Source organism: Ranitomeya imitator, chromosome 7, assembly GCF_032444005.1.
Source record: "Ranitomeya imitator isolate aRanImi1 chromosome 7, aRanImi1.pri, whole genome shotgun sequence".
NCBI lineage: Eukaryota > Metazoa > Chordata > Amphibia > Anura > Dendrobatidae > Ranitomeya > Ranitomeya imitator.
In genome coordinates this window covers 226,411,937-226,432,833 of record NC_091288.1, presented here as the reverse complement: position 1 = coordinate 226,432,833, position 20,897 = coordinate 226,411,937, and the positions used below count along the sequence as shown (strand labels likewise).

Here is a 20,897-nt window from a genome sequence, read left to right as displayed (position 1 = left end):
GCACCACGCACCTCCATGACCTGTATGAATGTGCACCATGCAACCTCCATGACCTGTATGAATGTGCACCATGCAACCTCCATGACCTGTATGAATGTGCACCATGCAACCTCCATGACCTGTATGAATGTGCACCATGCAACCTCCATGAGCTGTGTGAATGTGCACCACGCACCTCCATGACCTGTATGAATGTGCACCACGCACCTCCATGACCTGTATGAATGTGCACCATGCAACCTCCATGACCTGTATGAATGTGCACCATGCAACCTCCATGAGCTGTGTGAATGTGCACCATGCAACCTCCATGACCTGTATGAATGTGCACCATGCAACCTCCATGACCTGTATGAATGTGCACCATGCAACCTCCATGAGCTGTGTGAATGCTCACCACGCACCTCCATGACCTGTATGAATGTGCACCATGCAACCTCCATGACCTGTATGAATGTTCACCACGCAACCTCCATGACCTGTATGAATGTGCACCATGCAACCTCCATGAGCTGTGTGAATGTGCACCATGCAACCTCCATGAGCTGTGTGAATGTGCACCATGCAACCTCCATGACCTGTATGAATGTGCACCATGCAACCTCCATGAGCTGTGTGAATGCTCACCACGCACCTCCATGACCTGTATGAATGTGCACCACGCAACCTCTATGACCTGTATGAATGCTCACCACGCAACCTCCATGACCTGTATGAATGTGCACCACGCAACCTCCATGAGCTGTATGAATGTGCACCACGCATCCTCCATGACCTGTATGAATGCTCACCACGCAACCTCCATGACCTGTATGAATGTGCACCATGCAACCTCCATGACCTGTATGAATGCTCACCACGCAACCTCCATGACCTGTATGAATGTGCACCATGCAACCTCCATGACCTGTATGAATGTTCACCACGCAACCTCCATGACCTGTATGAATGTTCACCATGCAACCTCCATGACCTGTATGAATGCGCACCACGCAACCTCCATGACCTGTATGAATGTGCACCATGCAACCTCCATGACCTGTATGAATGTTCACCACGCAACCTCCATGACCTGTATGAATGTTCACCACGCAACCTCCATGACCTGTATGAATGTGCACCACTCAACCTCCATGACCTGTATGAATGTGCAGCACGCAACCTCCATGACCTGTATGAATGCTCACCATGCATCCTCCATGACCTGTATGAATGTGCACCATGCATCCTCCATGACCTGTATGAATGTGCACCATGCAACCTCCATGACCTGTATGAATGCTCACCACGCAACCTCCATGAACTGTATGAATGTTCACCACGCAACCTCCATGACCTGTATGAATGTGCACCATGCAACCTACATGACCTGTATGAATGTGCACCATGCAACCTCCATGACCTGTATGAATGTTCACCACGCAACCTCCATGACCTGTATGAATGTTCACCACGCAACCTCCATGACCTGTATGAATGTGCACCATGCAACCTACATGACCTGTATGAATGTGCACCACGCAACCTCCATGACCTGTATGAATGTTCACCACGCAACCTCCATGACCTGTATGAATGTGCACCATGCAACCTCCATGACCTGTATGAATGTTCACCACGCATCCTCCATGACCTGTATGAATGTGCACCATGCAACCTACATGACCTGTATGAATGTGCACCATGCAACCTCCATGACCTGTATGAATGTGCACCATGCATCCTCCATGACCTGTATGAATGTGCACCATGCAACCTACATGACCTGTATGAATGCTCACCATGCAACCTCCATGACCTGTATGAATGTGCACCATGCATCCTCCATGACCTGTATGAATGTGCACCATGCAACCTCCATGACCTGTATGAATGCTCACCACGCAACCTCCATGACCTGTATGAATGTGCACCATGCAACCTACATGACCTGTATGAATGTGCACCACGCAACCTCCATGACCTGTATGAATGTTCACCACGCAACCTCCATGACCTGTATGAATGTTCACCATGCAACCTCCCTGACCTGTATGAATGCTCACCACGCAACCTCCATGACCTGTATGAATGTGCACCACGCATCCTCCATGACCTGTATGAATGTGCACCATGCAACCTCCATGACCTGTATGAATGTGCACCATGCAACCTCCATGACCTGTATGAATGCTCACCATGCAACCTCCATGACCTGTATGAATGTGCACCACTCAACCTCCATGACCTGTATGAATGTGCACCATGCAACCTCCATGACCTGTATGAATGTGCACCATGCAACCTCCATGACCTGTATGAATGTTCACCATGCAACCTCCATGACCTGTATGAATGCGCACCACGCAACCTCCATGACCTGTATGTATGTTCACCATGCACCTCCATGACCTGTATGAATGTGCACCATGCAACCTCCATGACCTGTATGAATGTGCACCATGCAACCTCCATGACCTGTATGAATGTGCACCATGCAACCTCCATGACTTGTATGAATGCTCACCACGCACCTCCATGACCTGTATGAATGTGCACCATGCAACCTCCATGACCTGTATGAATGTTCACCACGCACCTCCATGACCTGTATGAATGCTCACCATGCAACCTCCATGACCTGTATGAATGCTCACCACGCAACCTCCATGACCTGTATGAATGCTCACCACGCAACCTCCATGACCTGTATGAATGTGCACCATGCAACCTCCATGACCTGTATGAATGTGCACCATGCAACCTCCATGACCTGTATGAATGTTCACCATGCAACCTCCATGACCTGTATGAATGTGCACCACGCATCCTCCATGACCTGTATGAATGTGCACCATGCAACCTCCATGACCTGTATGAATGCTCACCACGCAACCTCCATGACCTGTATGAATGTTCACCATGCAACCTCCATGACCTGTATGAATGTGCACCATGCAACCTCCATGACCTGTATGAATGCTCACCACGCAACCTCCATGACCTGTATGAATGTTCACCATGCAACCTCCATGACCTGTATGAATGTGCACCATGCAACCTCCATGACCTGTATGAATGTGCACCATGCACCTCCATGACCTGTATGAATGTGCACCATGCAACCTCCATGACCTGTATGAATGTGCACCATGCACCTCCATGACCTGTATGAATGTGCACCATGCACCTCCATGACCTGTATGAATGTGCACCATGCAACCTCCATGACCTGTATGAATGTGCACCATGCAACCTCCATGACCTGTATGAATGTTCACCACGCAACCTCCATGACCTGTATGAATGCTCACCACGCAACCTCCATGACCTGTATGAATGCTCACCACGCAACCTCCATGACCTGTATGAATGTGCACCATGCAACCTCCATGACCTGTATGAATGTGCAGCACGCAACCTCCATGACCTGTATGAATGTGCACCACGCAACCTCCATGACCTGTATGAATGCTCACCATGCAACCTCCATGACCTGTATGAATGCTCACCACGCACCTCCATGACCTGTATGAATGTGCACCACTCAACCTCCATGACCTGTATGAATGTGCACCATGCAACCTCCATGACCTGTATGAATGCTCACCACGCAACCTCCATGACCTGTATGAATGTGCACCATGCAACCTCCATGACCTGTATGAATGTGCACCACGCAACCTCCATAACCTGTATGAATGTGCACCATGCATCCTCCATGACCTGTATGAATGTGCACCATGCATCCTCCATGACCTGTATGAATGCTCACCACGCAACCTCCATGACCTGTATGAATGCTCACCACGCAACCTCCATGACCTGTATGAATGTGCACCATGCAACCTCCATGACCTGTATGAATGTGCACCATGCACCTCCATGACCTGTATGAATGTGCACCATGCAACCTCCATGACCTGTATGAATGTGCACCATGCACCTCCATGACCTGTATGAATGTGCACCATGCAACCTCCATGACCTGTATGAATGTTCACCACGCAACCTCCATGACCTGTATGAATGTTCACCACGCAACCTCCATGACCTGTATGAATGTGCACCATGCAACCTACATGACCTGTATGAATGTGCACCACGCAACCTCCATGACCTGTATGAATGTTCACCACGCAACCTCCATGACCTGTATGAATGTGCACCATGCAACCTCCATGACCTGTATGAATGTTCACCACGCATCCTCCATGACCTGTATGAATGTGCACCATGCAACCTACATGACCTGTATGAATGTGCACCATGCAACCTCCATGACCTGTATGAATGTGCACCATGCATCCTCCATGACCTGTATGAATGTGCACCATGCAACCTACATGACCTGTATGAATGCTCACCATGCAACCTCCATGACCTGTATGAATGTGCACCATGCATCCTCCATGACCTGTATGAATGTGCACCATGCAACCTCCATGACCTGTATGAATGCTCACCACGCAACCTCCATGACCTGTATGAATGTGCACCATGCAACCTACATGACCTGTATGAATGTGCACCACGCAACCTCCATGACCTGTATGAATGTTCACCACGCAACCTCCATGACCTGTATGAATGTTCACCATGCAACCTCCCTGACCTGTATGAATGCTCACCACGCAACCTCCATGACCTGTATGAATGTGCACCACGCATCCTCCATGACCTGTATGAATGTGCACCATGCAACCTCCATGACCTGTATGAATGTGCACCATGCAACCTCCATGACCTGTATGAATGCTCACCATGCAACCTCCATGACCTGTATGAATGTGCACCACTCAACCTCCATGACCTGTATGAATGTGCACCATGCAACCTCCATGACCTGTATGAATGTGCACCATGCAACCTCCATGACCTGTATGAATGTTCACCATGCAACCTCCATGACCTGTATGAATGCGCACCACGCAACCTCCATGACCTGTATGTATGTTCACCATGCACCTCCATGACCTGTATGAATGTGCACCATGCAACCTCCATGACCTGTATGAATGTGCACCATGCAACCTCCATGACCTGTATGAATGTGCACCATGCAACCTCCATGACTTGTATGAATGCTCACCACGCACCTCCATGACCTGTATGAATGTGCACCATGCAACCTCCATGACCTGTATGAATGTTCACCACGCACCTCCATGACCTGTATGAATGCTCACCATGCAACCTCCATGACCTGTATGAATGCTCACCACGCAACCTCCATGACCTGTATGAATGCTCACCACGCAACCTCCATGACCTGTATGAATGTGCACCATGCAACCTCCATGACCTGTATGAATGTGCACCATGCAACCTCCATGACCTGTATGAATGTTCACCATGCAACCTCCATGACCTGTATGAATGTGCACCACGCATCCTCCATGACCTGTATGAATGTGCACCATGCAACCTCCATGACCTGTATGAATGCTCACCACGCAACCTCCATGACCTGTATGAATGTTCACCATGCAACCTCCATGACCTGTATGAATGTGCACCATGCAACCTCCATGACCTGTATGAATGCTCACCACGCAACCTCCATGACCTGTATGAATGTTCACCATGCAACCTCCATGACCTGTATGAATGTGCACCATGCAACCTCCATGACCTGTATGAATGTGCACCATGCACCTCCATGACCTGTATGAATGTGCACCATGCAACCTCCATGACCTGTATGAATGTGCACCATGCACCTCCATGACCTGTATGAATGTGCACCATGCACCTCCATGACCTGTATGAATGTGCACCATGCAACCTCCATGACCTGTATGAATGTGCACCATGCAACCTCCATGACCTGTATGAATGTTCACCACGCAACCTCCATGACCTGTATGAATGCTCACCACGCAACCTCCATGACCTGTATGAATGCTCACCACGCAACCTCCATGACCTGTATGAATGTGCACCATGCAACCTCCATGACCTGTATGAATGTGCAGCACGCAACCTCCATGACCTGTATGAATGTGCACCACGCAACCTCCATGACCTGTATGAATGCTCACCATGCAACCTCCATGACCTGTATGAATGCTCACCACGCACCTCCATGACCTGTATGAATGTGCACCACTCAACCTCCATGACCTGTATGAATGTGCACCATGCAACCTCCATGACCTGTATGAATGCTCACCACGCAACCTCCATGACCTGTATGAATGTGCACCATGCAACCTCCATGACCTGTATGAATGTGCACCACGCAACCTCCATAACCTGTATGAATGTGCACCATGCATCCTCCATGACCTGTATGAATGTGCACCATGCATCCTCCATGACCTGTATGAATGCTCACCACGCAACCTCCATGACCTGTATGAATGCTCACCACGCAACCTCCATGACCTGTATGAATGTGCACCATGCAACCTCCATGACCTGTATGAATGTGCACCATGCACCTCCATGACCTGTATGAATGTGCACCATGCAACCTCCATGACCTGTATGAATGTGCACCATGCAACCTCCATGACCTGTATGAATGTTCACCACGCAACCTCCATGACCTGTATGAATGCTCACCACGCAACCTCCATGACCTGTATGAATGCTCACCACGCAACCTCCATGACCTGTATGAATGTGCACCATGCAACCTCCATGACCTGTATGAATGTGCAGCACGCATCCTCCATGACCTGTATGAATGTGCACCACGCAACCTCCATGACCTGTATGAATGCTCACCACGCAACCTCCATGACCTGTATGAATGTGCACCATGCAACCTCCATGACCTGTATGAATGTGCAGCACGCATCCTCCATGACCTGTATGAATGTGCACCACGCAACCTCCATGACCTGTATGAATGTGCACCATGCAACCTCCATGACCTGTATGAATGTGCAGCACGCATCCTCCATGACCTGTATGAATGTGCACCATGCACCTCCATGACCTGTATGAATGTGCACCACGCAACCTCCATGACCTGTATGAATGCTCACCATGCAACCTCCATGACCTGTATGAATGCTCACCACGCACCTCCATGACCTGTATGAATGTGCACCACTCAACCTCCATGACCTGTATGAATGTGCACCACGCATCCTCCATGACCTGTATGAATGTGCACCATGCATCCTCCATGACCTGTATGCACGCTCACCACGCAACCTCCATGACCTGTATGAATGCTCACCACGCACCTCCATGACCTGTATGAATGCTCACCATGCAACCTCCATGACCTGTATGAATGCTCACCACGCACCTCCATGACCTGTATGAATGCTCACCACGCACCTCCATGACCTGTATGAATGCTCACCACGCAACCTCCATGACCTGTATGAATGTGCACCATGCAACTTCCATGACCTGTATGAATGCTCACCATGCAACCTCCATGACCTGTATGAATGCTCACCACGCACCTCCATGACCTGTATGAATGCTCACCATGCAACCTCCATGACCTGTATGAATGCTCACCACGCAACCTCCATGACCTGTATGAATGCTCACCATGCAACCTCCATGACCTGTATGCACGCTCGCCACACAAGACTCCATTACTGAACAAAAAGCAAGTTGAAGCACGTTTACAGTTTGCTCAACATTTAGACAAGCCCGTGAAATACTGGGAGAACGTAGTCTGGTCAGATGAGACCAAAGTTGAACTATTTGGATGCCATAATACACCATCATGGGAGACCAAAGGGCACTGCATGCCGCCCTATAAATGGACCATCGCTGTATATTTTGCTGGTATTTTTCCCTTTTTGTACTGCTTATTTGCCCCATTGGGCTCTTTTTTATGTCATCTCCTTCCCTTGCGCAGGTCGTGGCCTTGAAGTTCATCCCTAAGGTTGGGCGTTCTGAGAAAGAGCTGAGAGGTCTGAAACGAGAGATCCAGATAATGAGAGATCTGCGACATCCCAATATTGTGCGGATGCTGGACAGTTGCGAGACGGAGAGAGAGGTGAGTGAATCTGTGATCCGGGAGGGTAGCAGATATATCAGTGCCATGACTTGACCTTCAGTGTGGGGCTCTCCTCTGGAAGTCATGTTCTTTTATTATGGGGGGCAGTCTTTTGTGAAGGTCACACTCTTGTGGGTCTCTGATCACTCTCTCTGCATGCAGTATGTATGTCTCCTGCAGACATCACTCTCTTGGCTGTCAGTATATGGCGGTCTCCTCCAGATGTCACACTCTTGGCCGATTTCCGTTTGCATAGTTTCATGCGAGACCTTGTCAGAATGTCAGTGTAGCCAGTTGGAACAAGTGGGTGCAGTTGCTGGATTGTTCCGTTCACCATTCACTTCCGCAAGTCTCTCAGATAGTGGTTAGCAATCCCCTGTTAACCAGGGGTCATTCTTTTCACGCTTATCAGTGGCAGGTCCTGACAACGGACGCCAGTCTCCTCGGTTGTGGGGGCAGTCTTCCTGCACGTGTCCGTCCAGGGGTCCTGGAACAATCAGGAGAGGCTTCTCCCGGTCAGTGTGTTGGAGATGTCTGCTTGGCGCTTCTCCATTTGCAGCTTTTGCCAGTTCAGATTCAGTCTGATAATGCCACTGCGGTGGGACATGGTGTCTTCTCTCCATGTCAGAGGTCAGATTTGGAGTGGGCAGAGAGCAGACTTCCAATAATCTCGGCTGTTCACATACCTGGGTTAGACAAATGGGAATCGGACTTGTCAAGTTGCCAGCGAGTAGCCGCAGGAGCATGGGCACTTCATCTGGAATTATTCGGGCAGATCTGTCTTTGGTGGGGCACTCCGGATGTCGATCTGATAGCATCCAGGCTAAACTGTAAGGTACTCAAATCTGTCAGGTTTGGCAATTCCTTGGTCCCAATCTGCCTTACCTTTTTCCTCTTCTAGCGAAGGGCTAGAATTTCTCAAGGAAACCAAGGCAGAGTGGATTCCAGCCACCCTCATCACACCAGACTGGCCTCGAAGAACTTATGTGGACGTGATAAACCTCCTGGCAGATGTTCCATGGACTCTCCCAGACCGCCCAGATCTTCTTTCTCAGGATTCGATGTTCCATCAGAATTTCTAGTCGCTCAGTTCAATAGCATGGCTGTTAAAGCCGCGTTTCTGAGAGCAGCAGGAGTGTCAGAGCCAGTCATCCAAATGGCTATGATTAAGGCACATAAGCCCTGCTTGCTATCATTGCCTACTTCCATTGATGTGAGTTTACGTACTTTGCGCTAATGGCCTTTTCTGGTGTGGAGTCTGTGCTGGCGCTCGGCTCCCACAAAGGACAGGTCTCTGTTCTTGCGATTCTATTGTGGAAGTCTATCTTCTAAGCCACAGGTCAGGACTTTTCATCAGGGGTAGGTGCATGTTAGATCACTGTATCGGGCTCCCATTGATCCTTGAGATCTTAACCTCGTTTTTGAAGCTTTTCATTCTCCCCTTTTTGATCCCATTAAGGAAATCTCTCCTCTGCATCTTACTTATTCTACAGCTTGTCTTATGGCCGTCACCTCCATCCATGCGGTATTGGACCTGACAGCTGTCTCCTGGCGGGCACCAGGACAAGGTGGTGTTGAGGTTCCTTCTTCTCTAGAGTGGTTCCAGCTTTTCCCCTTAATGAGGAGATGGTCTTGCCCTCCTTTTGCCCACTGCCTTCAGAGCCTTGCACAAGTCGGATGCCGTCTGGGTGGAGCTGCACTATTTAGCGGTCATCGCTCTACTCCTGATTTGTCTTCCTGGAGGCCCTCGTAGAGGTGTTTGCTCCTTCTGTATTAGAATGGCCATTATTGAGGCCTATAGATCCGTGTTCTCCCTTTCAGGATTAAGGACGGTGGCAGCTTCCTGGGCTGTTCGTCAGCAGGCAGCTACTCGGTCATCAGTTTTACAGGGTCCACATGCAAACCTTGGGAGGAAAATACTGCAGTCGGCTGCCCAGGCTGCCATTGCTCAGGCGGCTGCTTCTGTGGTTACATTTTAATGTTTAGTTTATTCCCACCCCAGAAACATCATTGGGACGTCCCACGTGTTCCCTAAGGAAGTACTCTCCATGAAATCTCAGTCTACATTGGGGAGCACAGCACCCACCCTTGGTTGCCCGGTCGGGGGTACCTTTACATTCTCTCGGGGTGTAGTGGGATTATTTTTTTCATGCTTTAATTCTTTTGACTTATTAAACTACTTTTCACAAGACTGAGGCGGCCTGATGTTAGCAGGTGAGGTACAGTTTGCTTTTAGGGTGTAAGAATCGTGTCAGCCTCCAGGTGGCAGCAGACTATCCTGTGGTTTCTGTGTCCCCCCATGAAGACCACGTGACAGATCTAAGGTGAGGACCAAAAGTCTTCATTTTTCTTTCTGATTCCTATTTAGGTCGTCGTGGTCACAGAATACGCGGAAGGAGAACTGTTCCAGATTTTGGAGGATGATGGGAGTCTGTCTGAAGATTTGGTAAGTATTCATGCTCCAGAAAGTGATCACTGGACGCAAATATTCACTCCCTTATGTGAATTACATGCGGTATCGTCCCTGAAATAGTCCGCCTGCGGTCCTCGTAGTGTTAAACATCAGATCTTTGTCCAGTGGTGGGCTAAAGACCACGTCAAACATGTAAGGGGGGTATCACCACATCCAGAGTCCAGTAATGAATCCGCTGTCAAAATAACAGACCCTCCACTAATCTATAAGGGACCTCTGTGTCCTCCCCCCACAGGTCAGAGACATTTGAGGCTCTGATGTTGGGGTGACTGTGACCCACCCCGCAGCTGCGTAACGTGTGGCATATTGGGGGCCCATGATGTTGGGGTGACTGCTCTCCTCCCCCATAGATGAGTGACGTGGTATATTGGGGGCCTATGATATTGGGGTGACTGCTCTCCTCCCCATAGATGAGTGACGTGGTATATTGGGGGCCTATGATATTGGGGTGACTGCTCTCCTCCCCATAGATGAGTGACGTGGTATATTGGGGGCCTATGATGTTGGGGTGACTGCTCTCCTCCCCCATAGATGAGTGACGTGGTATATTGGGGGTCTATGATGTTGGGGTGACTGCTCTCCTCCCCCATAGATGAGTGACGTGGTATATTGGGGGCCTATGATATTGGGGTGACTGCTCTCCTCCCCATAGATGAGTGACGTGGTATATTGGGGGCCTATGATGTTGGGGTGACTGCTCTCCTCCCCCATAGATGAGTGACGTGGTATATTGGGGGCCTATGATGTTGGGGTGACTGCTCTCCTCCCCCATAGATGAGTGACGTGGTATATTGGGGGTCTATGATGTTGGGGTGACTGCTCTCCTCCCCATAGATGAGTGACGTGGTATATTGGGGGCCTATGATGTTGGGGTGACTGCTCTCCTCCCCCATAGATGAGTGACGTGGTATATTGGGGGCCATTGATGTTGGGGTGACTGCTCTCCTCTCCCATAGATGAGTGACGTGGTATATTGGGGGTCTATGATGTTGGGGTGACTGCTCTCCTCCCCCATAGATGAGTGACGTGGTATATTGGGGGCCTATGATATTGGGGTGACTGCTCTCCTCCCCCATAGATGAGTGACGTGGTATATTGGGGGCCTATGATGTTGGGGTGACTGCTCTCCTCTCCCATAGATGAGTGACGTGGTATATTGGGGGTCTATGATGTTGGGGTGACTGCTCTCCTCCCCCATAGATGAGTGACGTGGTATATTGGGGGCCTATGATGTTGGGGTGACTGCTCTCCTCCCCCATAGATGAGTGACGTGATATATTGGGGGTCTATGATGTTGGGGTGACTGCTCTCCTCCCCATAGATGAGTGACGTGGTATATTGGAGGCCTATGATGTTGGGGTGACTGCTCTCCTCCCCATAGATGAGTGACGTGGTATATTGGGGGCCTATGATGTTGGGGTGACTGCTCTCCTCCCCCATAGATGAGTGACGTGGTATATTGGGGGCCATTGATGTTGGGGTGACTGCTCTCCTCTCCCATAGATGAGTGACGTGGTATATTGGGGGTCTATGATGTTGGGGTGACTGCTCTCCTCCCCCATAGATGAGTGACGTGGTATATTGGGGGCCTATGATATTGGGGTGACTGCTCTCCTCCCCCATAGATGAGTGACGTGGTATATTGGGGGCCTATGATATTGGGGTGACTGCTCTCCTCCCCATAGATGAGTGACGTGGTATATTGGGGGCCTATGATGTTGGGGTGACTGCTCTCCTCCCCATAGATGAGTGACGTGGTATATTGGGGGCCTATGATGTTGGGGTGACTGCTCTCCTCCCCATAGATGAGTGACGTGGTATATTGGGGGCCTATGATGTTGGGGTGACTGCTCTCCTCCCCCATAGATGAGTGACGTGGTATATTGGGGGCCTATGATGTTGGGGTGACTGCTTTCCTCCCCCATAGATGAGTGACGTGGTATATTGGGGGCCTATGATGTTGGGGTGACTGCTCTCCTCCCCCATAGGTGAAGGAGGTCTCGGCCCAGCTGGTGTCCGCCCTGTACTATCTGCATTCTCACCGGATCCTGCATCGGGACATGAAGCCGCAGAACATCTTACTGGGGAAGGACGGGACGGTGAAGCTCTGCGATTTTGGGTGAATCAAGAAAATGATCAGAACCTCCATATTGTGTGCACAGGATGGGTGAGGGGCAACAGCTATGTACAGGAGGCACGCTGCCTGTATACAATGCCGGTATTGGGGGGTGCTGTGGTCCTGTGTATATGAGGGGCACACTGCCTGTATTGGGGGTGGTGGTGTGCTCCTATATATGTGTGGGGGGGTACACTGCCTCTATTGGGGTCTGTGTGGTTCTGTGTATGGGTGGGGGGGGTACACTGCCTCTATTGGGGGCTGTGTGGTCCTGTGTATGGGTGGGGGGGTACACTGCCTCTATTGGGGTCTGTGTGGTTCTGTGTATGGGTGGGGTGGGTACACTGCCTCTATTGGGGGCTGTGTGGTCCTGTGTATGGGTGGGGGGGTACACTGCCTCTATTGGGGTCTGTGTGGTTCTGTGTATGGGTGGGGGGGTACACTGCCTCTATTGGGGTCTGTGTGGTCCTGTGTATGTGTGTGGGGGGGTACACTGCCTCTATTGGGGTCTGTGTGGTCCTGTGTATGTGTGTGAGGGGGGTACACTGCCTCTATTGGGGGCTGTGTGGTCCTGTGTATGTGTGGGGGGTACACTGCCTCTATTGGGGTCTGTGTGGTTCTGTGTATGTGTGGGGGGTACACTGCCTCTATTGGGGTCTGTGTGTTTGTGTATGTGTGGGGGGTACACTGCCTCTATTAGTTCTGTGTGGGGGGTACACTTCCTCTATTGGGGGCTCTGTGGTCCTGTGTATCTGTGTGAGGGGGGGTACACTGCCTCTGTTGGGGTCTGTGTGGTCCTGTGTATGTGTGGGGGGGGTACACTGCCTCTATTGGGGGCTGTGTGGTCCTGTGTATGTGTGTGGGGGGTACACTGCCTCTATTGGGGACTGTGTGGTTCTGTGTGTGAGGGGGGTACACTGCCTCTATTGGGGTCTGTGTGGTTCTGTGTATGTGTGGGGGGGTACACTGCCTCTATTGGGGTCTGTGTGGTTCTGTGTATGTGTGGGGGGTACACTGCCTCTATTGGGGGCTGTGTGGTCCTGTGTGTGTGTGGGGGGTACACTGCCTCTATTGGGGTCTGTGTGGTTCTGTGTATGTGTGTGGGGGGGTACACTGCCTCTATTGGGGGCTGTGTGGTCCTGTGTGTGGGGGGTACACTGCCTCTATTGGGGGCTGTGTGGTCCTGTGTATGTGGGGGGGGTACACTGCCTCTATTGGGGTCTGTGTGGTTCTGTGTATGTGTGGGGGGTACACTGCCTCTATTGGGGTCTGTGTGGTTCTGTGTATGTGTGGAGGGTACACTGCCTCTATTGGGGGCTGTGTGGTCCTGTGTGTGGGGGGTACACTGCCTCTATTGGGGGCTGTGTGGTCCTGTGTATGGGTGGGGGGGTACACTGCCTCTATTGGGGGCTGTGTGTTTCTGTATGTGTGTAAGACTATCACTTCCCCTGCTACACTCAGAAACTCTGAAAATCTCATTAATGTTGCTTGCATGCCTTCTGTCTCTCTTTTAATTGGGCCTTTTGGATCTCACGGTCAGTGTAACATACTCTCCTACATCCATGACTTTTCCCTTTAAAATTCTCTTAACCTTCTGGCTCTTACTGAAACCTGGGTCGAGCCGTCTGACACCACCGCCGCTGCTCTCTCATATGGTGGCTTACACTTTTCTCTTTCCTCGAGACGTGACAACAGATCAGTGGAGGTGTTGGCCGGCTCCTTATCTTCCCTTCTTTTGAGGACCTCACTGTCAGACTCCACCAGCCCTCGTCCCTGCAAGTGACGGTTATGAATCGCCCTCCAGGCTCTTCCCTTCAGTTCCTTGGTCACTTTGCCACCTTGCTTTCTAACTTTGTCTTGTGACATTGCCATCCTCATCATGGGGGACTTTAACATCCCAATTGGTGATCCCCTCGCTCCTCTCTCCCCCTCTGCCACTCCGCTTTTGTCTCTAAGCTCCTCTCTTGGCCTTTCACATACTTACTAACTCTCCCACGTATGAAGATGGAAATATGCTGAACCTAGTCTCCTCTCTGCTCTGCACAGTGCATGACTTTACAAACTCCCATTGCCCACTTTATGGCCACAACCTTCTTTCATTCTCTGTCAGTAACTTTCACCCCATGCAGGACACCACTCTTGTAGAAATATACAGGCCATTAACACCCAGAAACGTAGGAAGAATGTGCAGTCATCATTGACCCCAATCTCCTGCCTCTCCTGTCCTGACAGTGAAACATTATAATGAAAGGCTGCAGCGTGTCCTGGATGAAGCTGCACCTCCTACAATTAGAACATCTCGACACAGGTGGCAACAACCCTAGCACCACACGTTGCAAACACATCCTACAGCGGTGCGCCCAGTGTCTGGAGAAAACCCATTCTGGCCGAAGATTTCATATCCATTGTCAGTTTATGCTTAAAACACGCAACTCTGCCTGCACCTCCTAACAAACCTATCTCAGCACCCTCGTCGCCTCACTGTCCAATATCCCTAAACCACTATTCTTCACTGTCTCCTCTATCCAAGAGTGCAGGCCCCGACCACCGACCTCAGCGCTAATCATCTGACCACCTATTATAAAGAAAAAAATGACCGTATCCCACAGGAAATTTCCTCCCAATCCCCTAATGTCATGCATTCTCCTTCCTCCTGCACTGCATCCGGCTCACTTTCTGTCTATAAACCAGTCGCGCAAGAAGGATGTGGGAGATGATTTGCATATTCCTGGTGCATTGTGCGAAGAGTCGCCGCGAGTCTGAGGATCTTTGGGTGTACCTGGATCTTTGGGTGTACCTGGATCGAGCTGCTTGGTGGTATGGCTCAATATGGAGAAGGAGATTACCAGTATAGTGCTGCAGTGTGCGCTACAGACCAGAGGAAAAGACTAGCTCTACATGCCAGAAATGCAAACTGGTGACTGTAGAGGAAACGGTGCAAAGTCTTCAGGAGAGAATAGCTAATCTGAAGCTCATCACAGAAGATTTCCTGACTCAGCAGAACAATCTCTTCAGAATGTTCCAAGAGAAGAACTTTTCATCGTTCCTTCAGAATATGGTGACAGAGTAGAAAAATCTCTTCAGAATGTTGGCAGAGAAGCAGCTTTCAATGTACCTGCAGAAGAAGAGAAATGTAAGCATGTGACCAAAGAATCAGAAGGGTGTGGAGGCAGTGAGCACCCGCACCGCTGAAGAACCGCCACCAGGCTCTCACGCAGGACAACCATGAAGATGTGCATCAAAAAGTGCTTTACCCACAAAGAACCAGGGGTGTCAGACATCAGGAACCTCGTGAAAGGAGAACAGAAGCCGCTATCCGCCGACCGGACATTAAATCACCAGAAGTGTGCTGGTTCCCAGGTGCCCAAATCAAAGATGTGTCTGATGGGGTATCAAGACTCTTCAGTGCTCCAGACAACTACACATGTCTGCTAATACACGTAGGAACAAATAACACAGCAAGAAAGGAACTTTGCTATTAGAAGTGGAAAGGAAGAAGAAAAGAAGCCGGCTGCAAACTAAAATGTGTCTATACAAATGCACAGAGCATGGGAAATAAGGAGGATTGGAGCTGCTGACACAGGAAGAGCGATATGTCATAGGCATCACTGAAACTTCGTGGGATGATATGCGTGATTGGAAAACAAACATTGAAGGCTACAACTTAGGGTTATTAGAGACAGGATTAACAAGAAGGGAGGAGGTGTTGCGTTGTATGTTGGGAAAACTTAAATCTCCACAGACATCCAAGCTCTAGAGACTGGTAGCTCTGTAGAAAGTGTTTGGGTAAGAATTCAAGGAGAAAAGAACAGAAAGGACACTATTGTAGGTGTTTACTATAGGTCACCTGGGCAGACTGAAGATATGGATGAACTCCTTTTACATCTGATATCTCTGTTTTCAAAAAAGTACAACATAGTGATCATGGGAGATTTTAGCTGTTCAGATATTTGATGGGAATCTCTCTCAGGCAAAAGTAATGGGTCCAGAGAATTCTTATCTTCTCTTGCTGACAACTTTATCTTTCAAAAGGTAGAAGAGAGAACAAGAGGAACTGCAATCTTGGACTTAATTCTTATGATCAGGGAGGAGATAGTAGAGGAAGTAAAGGTGGCTGGGAATTTAGGAGGCAGGGATCATGCTGTCCTCAAATTTTAGCCGCAATATACAACAGAAAATTCCAGCGAATCTTTCCTACTAGGCAATTAAAAACCATTTTATTCTTTCATCTTTAAAATAATCCATATAGCAGAAGTCCTTAATATACACAGGGGGATTTATGCGTGCTGACTACGCGTTTCGACCTTCTTGGGTCTTCTTCTAGGTCTAGGCTGTCTTCAATGCAGGTAACGAGTTGGTTAGGAGCGTTTAGCTGGCCTGTAGGAGCCAGAACTCTTAATGGTTGGTCGGGGATCAAATACTTATTTCTCACTGCAAAATGCAAATACATTTATATGATTTATACCATGTGATTTTCTGGATTTTATTTTTAATATTCTATCTCTCAATGTTAAAATTAACCTACCCTTAAAATTATAGACTGTTCATGTCTGTTAGTGGGCAAACTTACAAAATCAGCAAGGGATCCAATACTTATTTCCCCCACAGTATGTTGGCGCTATAGAAATAAAAATTATTATTGTGTAGCAGGCACACTGCCTGTATTGGGGGTGCCTTGATCCTGTGTATGTGTGGGGGGCACTCTGCCTGTAATGGGGGTGCTGTGGTCCTATGTATGTGCGGGGGGCACCCTACCTGTATTGGGGGTGCTGTTGTCCTGTGTATGCATGGGGGGCACACTGCCTGTAGTAGGGGTGATGTGCTTCTGTGTATGTGTGGGGGGGCATACTGTCTTTATTAGGGGGGCTCCGTGGTCTGGTGTATTTGTAGGGGGCACATTGCCTGTGGGGGGGGTGTTGTAGTCCTTTGTATGTGTTTGGGGCACACTGCTTTTATTATGGAGGGCTCCGTGGTTCTGTGGATGGGGGCACCTCTTCTCAGGACAGTCACCTTTTTGTTACACTCATACACTTACCATTTTCTTTTCACCTTTTATTCTCCCACTTTCTTCCAGTTTTGCTCGAGAATTGAGTCTGGACACGCTGATGGTCCGCTCTATTAAGGGGACCCCTCTGTACATGTCACCGGAGCTGGTGTTGGAGCGGCCTTATGATCATCGCTCGGACCTGTGGGCTCTTGGCTGCATCGTGTATGAGCTCCTTGTGGGGACCCCACCTTTCTACACGCACAGCATATTTCAGCTGGTCAGCATCATCACCCAGCAGCCCGTGCGATGGCCTCGGGGGGTCTCTGCTGAGCTGAAGGTGAGAATCTGTGCTGACTCTGCCGTAGGTACTTGTGACCTCTGGATACGAGCTGTGCCGCCTCTGCCGTAGGTACTTGTGACCTCTGGATACGAGCTGTGCCGCCTCTGCCGTAGGTACTTGTGACCTCTGGATACGAGCTGTGCCGCCTCTGCCGTAGGTACTTGTGACCTCTGGATACGAGCTGTGCCGCCTCTGCCGTAGGTACTTGTGACCTCTGGATACGAGCTGTGCCGCCTCTGCCGTAGGTACTTGTGACCTCTGGATACGAGCTATGCCGACTCTGCCGTAGGTACTTGTGACCTCTGGATACGAGCTGTGCCGACTCTGCTGTAGGTACTTGTGACCTCTGGATACGAGCGGTGCCGACTCTGCCGTAGGTACTTGTGACCTCTGGATACGAGCGGTGCCGCCTCTGCCGTAGGTACTTGTGACCTCTGGATACGAGCAGTGCCGCCTCTGCCGTAGGTACTTGTGACCTCTGGATACAAGCTGTGCCGCCTCTGCCGTAGGTACTTGTGACCTCTGGATACGAGCTGTGCCGCCTCTGCCGTAGGTACTTGTGACCTCTGGATACGAGCGGTGCCGCCTCTGCCGTAGGTACTTGTGACCTCTGGATACGAGTGGTGCCGACTCTGTGTAGTTACATGTGTGACTCTGGATACGAGCGGTGCCGACTCTGCCGTAGAGGCGTGTTGACCGTTGCTTTGTCTTCAGGACTTTCTCCAGGGACTGCTCACTAAGGATCCTGCCCTGAGACTTTCTTGGCCCCGACTACTGGCACATCCGTTTATTAAAGACCAAGTGATAGGTGAGCGGGCCTCATTAACACTAATGGGTTCATACGATTGTTGTCATTGCTGACTGTTTCTATATCTTACGCGCTTGTAACTCTGCAGAGGTTGTGTAACATGAGCGGGTTCTCTACAGAACACCATCTCCCGCCATAAAGTTTGGACATAGCAGACAGATTTACAGTATATACCCCTATACATAATATATACCCCCATATACAGTTTATGCCCCCATATACATTATATGAAGCCATACAATGGGGAAAATAAGTATTTGATACATTACCGATCTTGCAAGTTTTCCTCAGGCACGGTGTATGTATATATATATGTGTGTGTGATATGTATGTGTGTATATATGAGCTTTGCTCACTGCAGGTTGTAGGCTTGTCGGAAGAGGTAGGAAGGTTTTGATGGTAGGCGAGAGTCTGATGTGTTGTGGTAGAGGGTTCCAGAGTAGGGGTGATACGCGAGAGAAATCTTGTATGCGATTGTGGGAAGAGGAGATAATAGGGGAGTAGAGTAGGAGATCTTGTGAGGATCAGAGGTTGCGTGTAGGAAAGTACCGGAAGACGAGGTCACAGATGTATGGAGGAGACAGGTTGTGGATGGCTTTGTATGTCATGGTTAGGGTTTTGTACTGGAGTCTCTGGGTAATGGGGAGCCAGTGCAGGGATTGACAGAGGGGAGGCTGGGGAATAATGGGGGGGGACAGGTGGATTAGTCGGGCAGCAGAGTTTAGAATATATTGGAGGGGTGCAAGAGTGTTAGAGGGGACGCCACAGATCAGGAGGTTACAGTAGTCAAGGCGAGAGATGAGGGCATGCACTAGGGTTTTTGCAGATTCCTGGTTGAGGAATGTGCAGATCTGGGAAATATTTTTGAGTTTCAGTCGGCAGGAAGTGGAAAGGGCTTGGATATGTGGTTTGAAGAAGAGATCAGAGTTAAGGGCTGGGGAGAGTGGGAAGCCATTGACTTTGATGGATAGGTCTGCTGGTGAAAAGATGATGAATTTTGTTTTATCCATGTTAAGTTTTAGAAACATAGCAGAGTACAAGGATAAAATAGCGGATAGACCTTGTGGAATTCTGGTTAGTATGGAGGTGATATCAGGACCAGGGATATAGCACCATATATAATATTTACCTCCATATACAGTACTAGATTGTGGCCCGATTCTAACGCATCGGGTATTCTAGAATATGCATGTCCCTGTAATATATGGACAATGATGATTCCAGAATTCGCGGCAGACTGTGCCCGTCGCTGATTGGTCGATGCAACCTTTGACATCATCGTCGCCATGGCAACCATTATGACATCATCGTCGCTGTGCCCGTCGCTGATTGGTCGAGGCCTGGTGGCCTCGACCAATCAGACGCGGGATGTCTACGTCCTTTATGACATCATCGTCGCTGTGCCCGTTGCTGATTGGTCGAGGCCTGGCGGCCTCGACCAATCAGAGACGCGGGATTTCTACGTCGATGCTGTGCCGGTCTCTGATTGGTCGAGGCGTGGCGGCCTCGACCAATCAGAGAGCCGGGATTTCCAGGACAGACAGACGGAAAAACCCTTAGACAATTATATATATATAGATATACACCCCTAAACCAGGAATTGAGACTAGAGTGAAATAATTTGCATATTCCTGGTTCATTCTGGTAACAGTGAAGAGTTGCCGCCAATCTGAGTATCTTCGGATGTAGCTGGATCGAGTCGCTCGAAGGAAATAGTCTTTACGTCGATTCCACCTAAATTTGTTTTGTTCCACATGGAGAAGGAAATTACCAATATGGTGCTGCAGTGTGCGCTATATGTTTATAGACTTGTCAGAGGAAAAGACAAGCTATACATGCCAGAAATGGAAGCTTGTGTCTCTGATGGCGGAAAAGATGCAAAGTCTTAGAGAATAGCTACACTGAACCTCATCACAGATGAGGATTTCCTGACAGAGCAGAAGAATCTCTTCAGAATGTTCCAAGAGAAGAACTTCTCCGTGTTCCTCCTGAAGATAATGACGGTGTAGAGATAACTATTCAGAATGTTGGCAGAGAAGCAGCAGAAGAAGAGAAATGTAAGCATGTGACTAAAGAAGCCGGAGATGAGGAGGCAGTGAGCACCCATACGGCTGATGAACCGCCACCAGGCTCTCACGCAGGACAACCATGAAGATGTGCATCAAGAGTGCTTTACCCACAAAGAACACCCCAGTAAGAAGTCAGAAGCTTCTTGA

The 20,897-nt window shown here is 49.5% G+C and overlaps 1 protein-coding gene across 1 annotated transcript in view; it reads left to right on the top strand.

The window, feature by feature from the left end:
- STK36 (serine/threonine kinase 36) overlaps positions 1-20,897 on the top strand; it is a 112,651-nt gene that overhangs the window by 24,382 nt on the left and 67,372 nt on the right. The window contains exons 3-7 of the mRNA XM_069735263.1: positions 7,817-7,957; positions 10,326-10,403; positions 12,419-12,549; positions 17,621-17,870; positions 18,588-18,681. Coding sequence (XP_069591364.1) covers positions 7,817-7,957; positions 10,326-10,403; positions 12,419-12,549; positions 17,621-17,870; positions 18,588-18,681 — 694 coding nt within the window. The remainder of the gene's footprint in view (positions 1-7,816; positions 7,958-10,325; positions 10,404-12,418; positions 12,550-17,620; positions 17,871-18,587; positions 18,682-20,897) is intronic.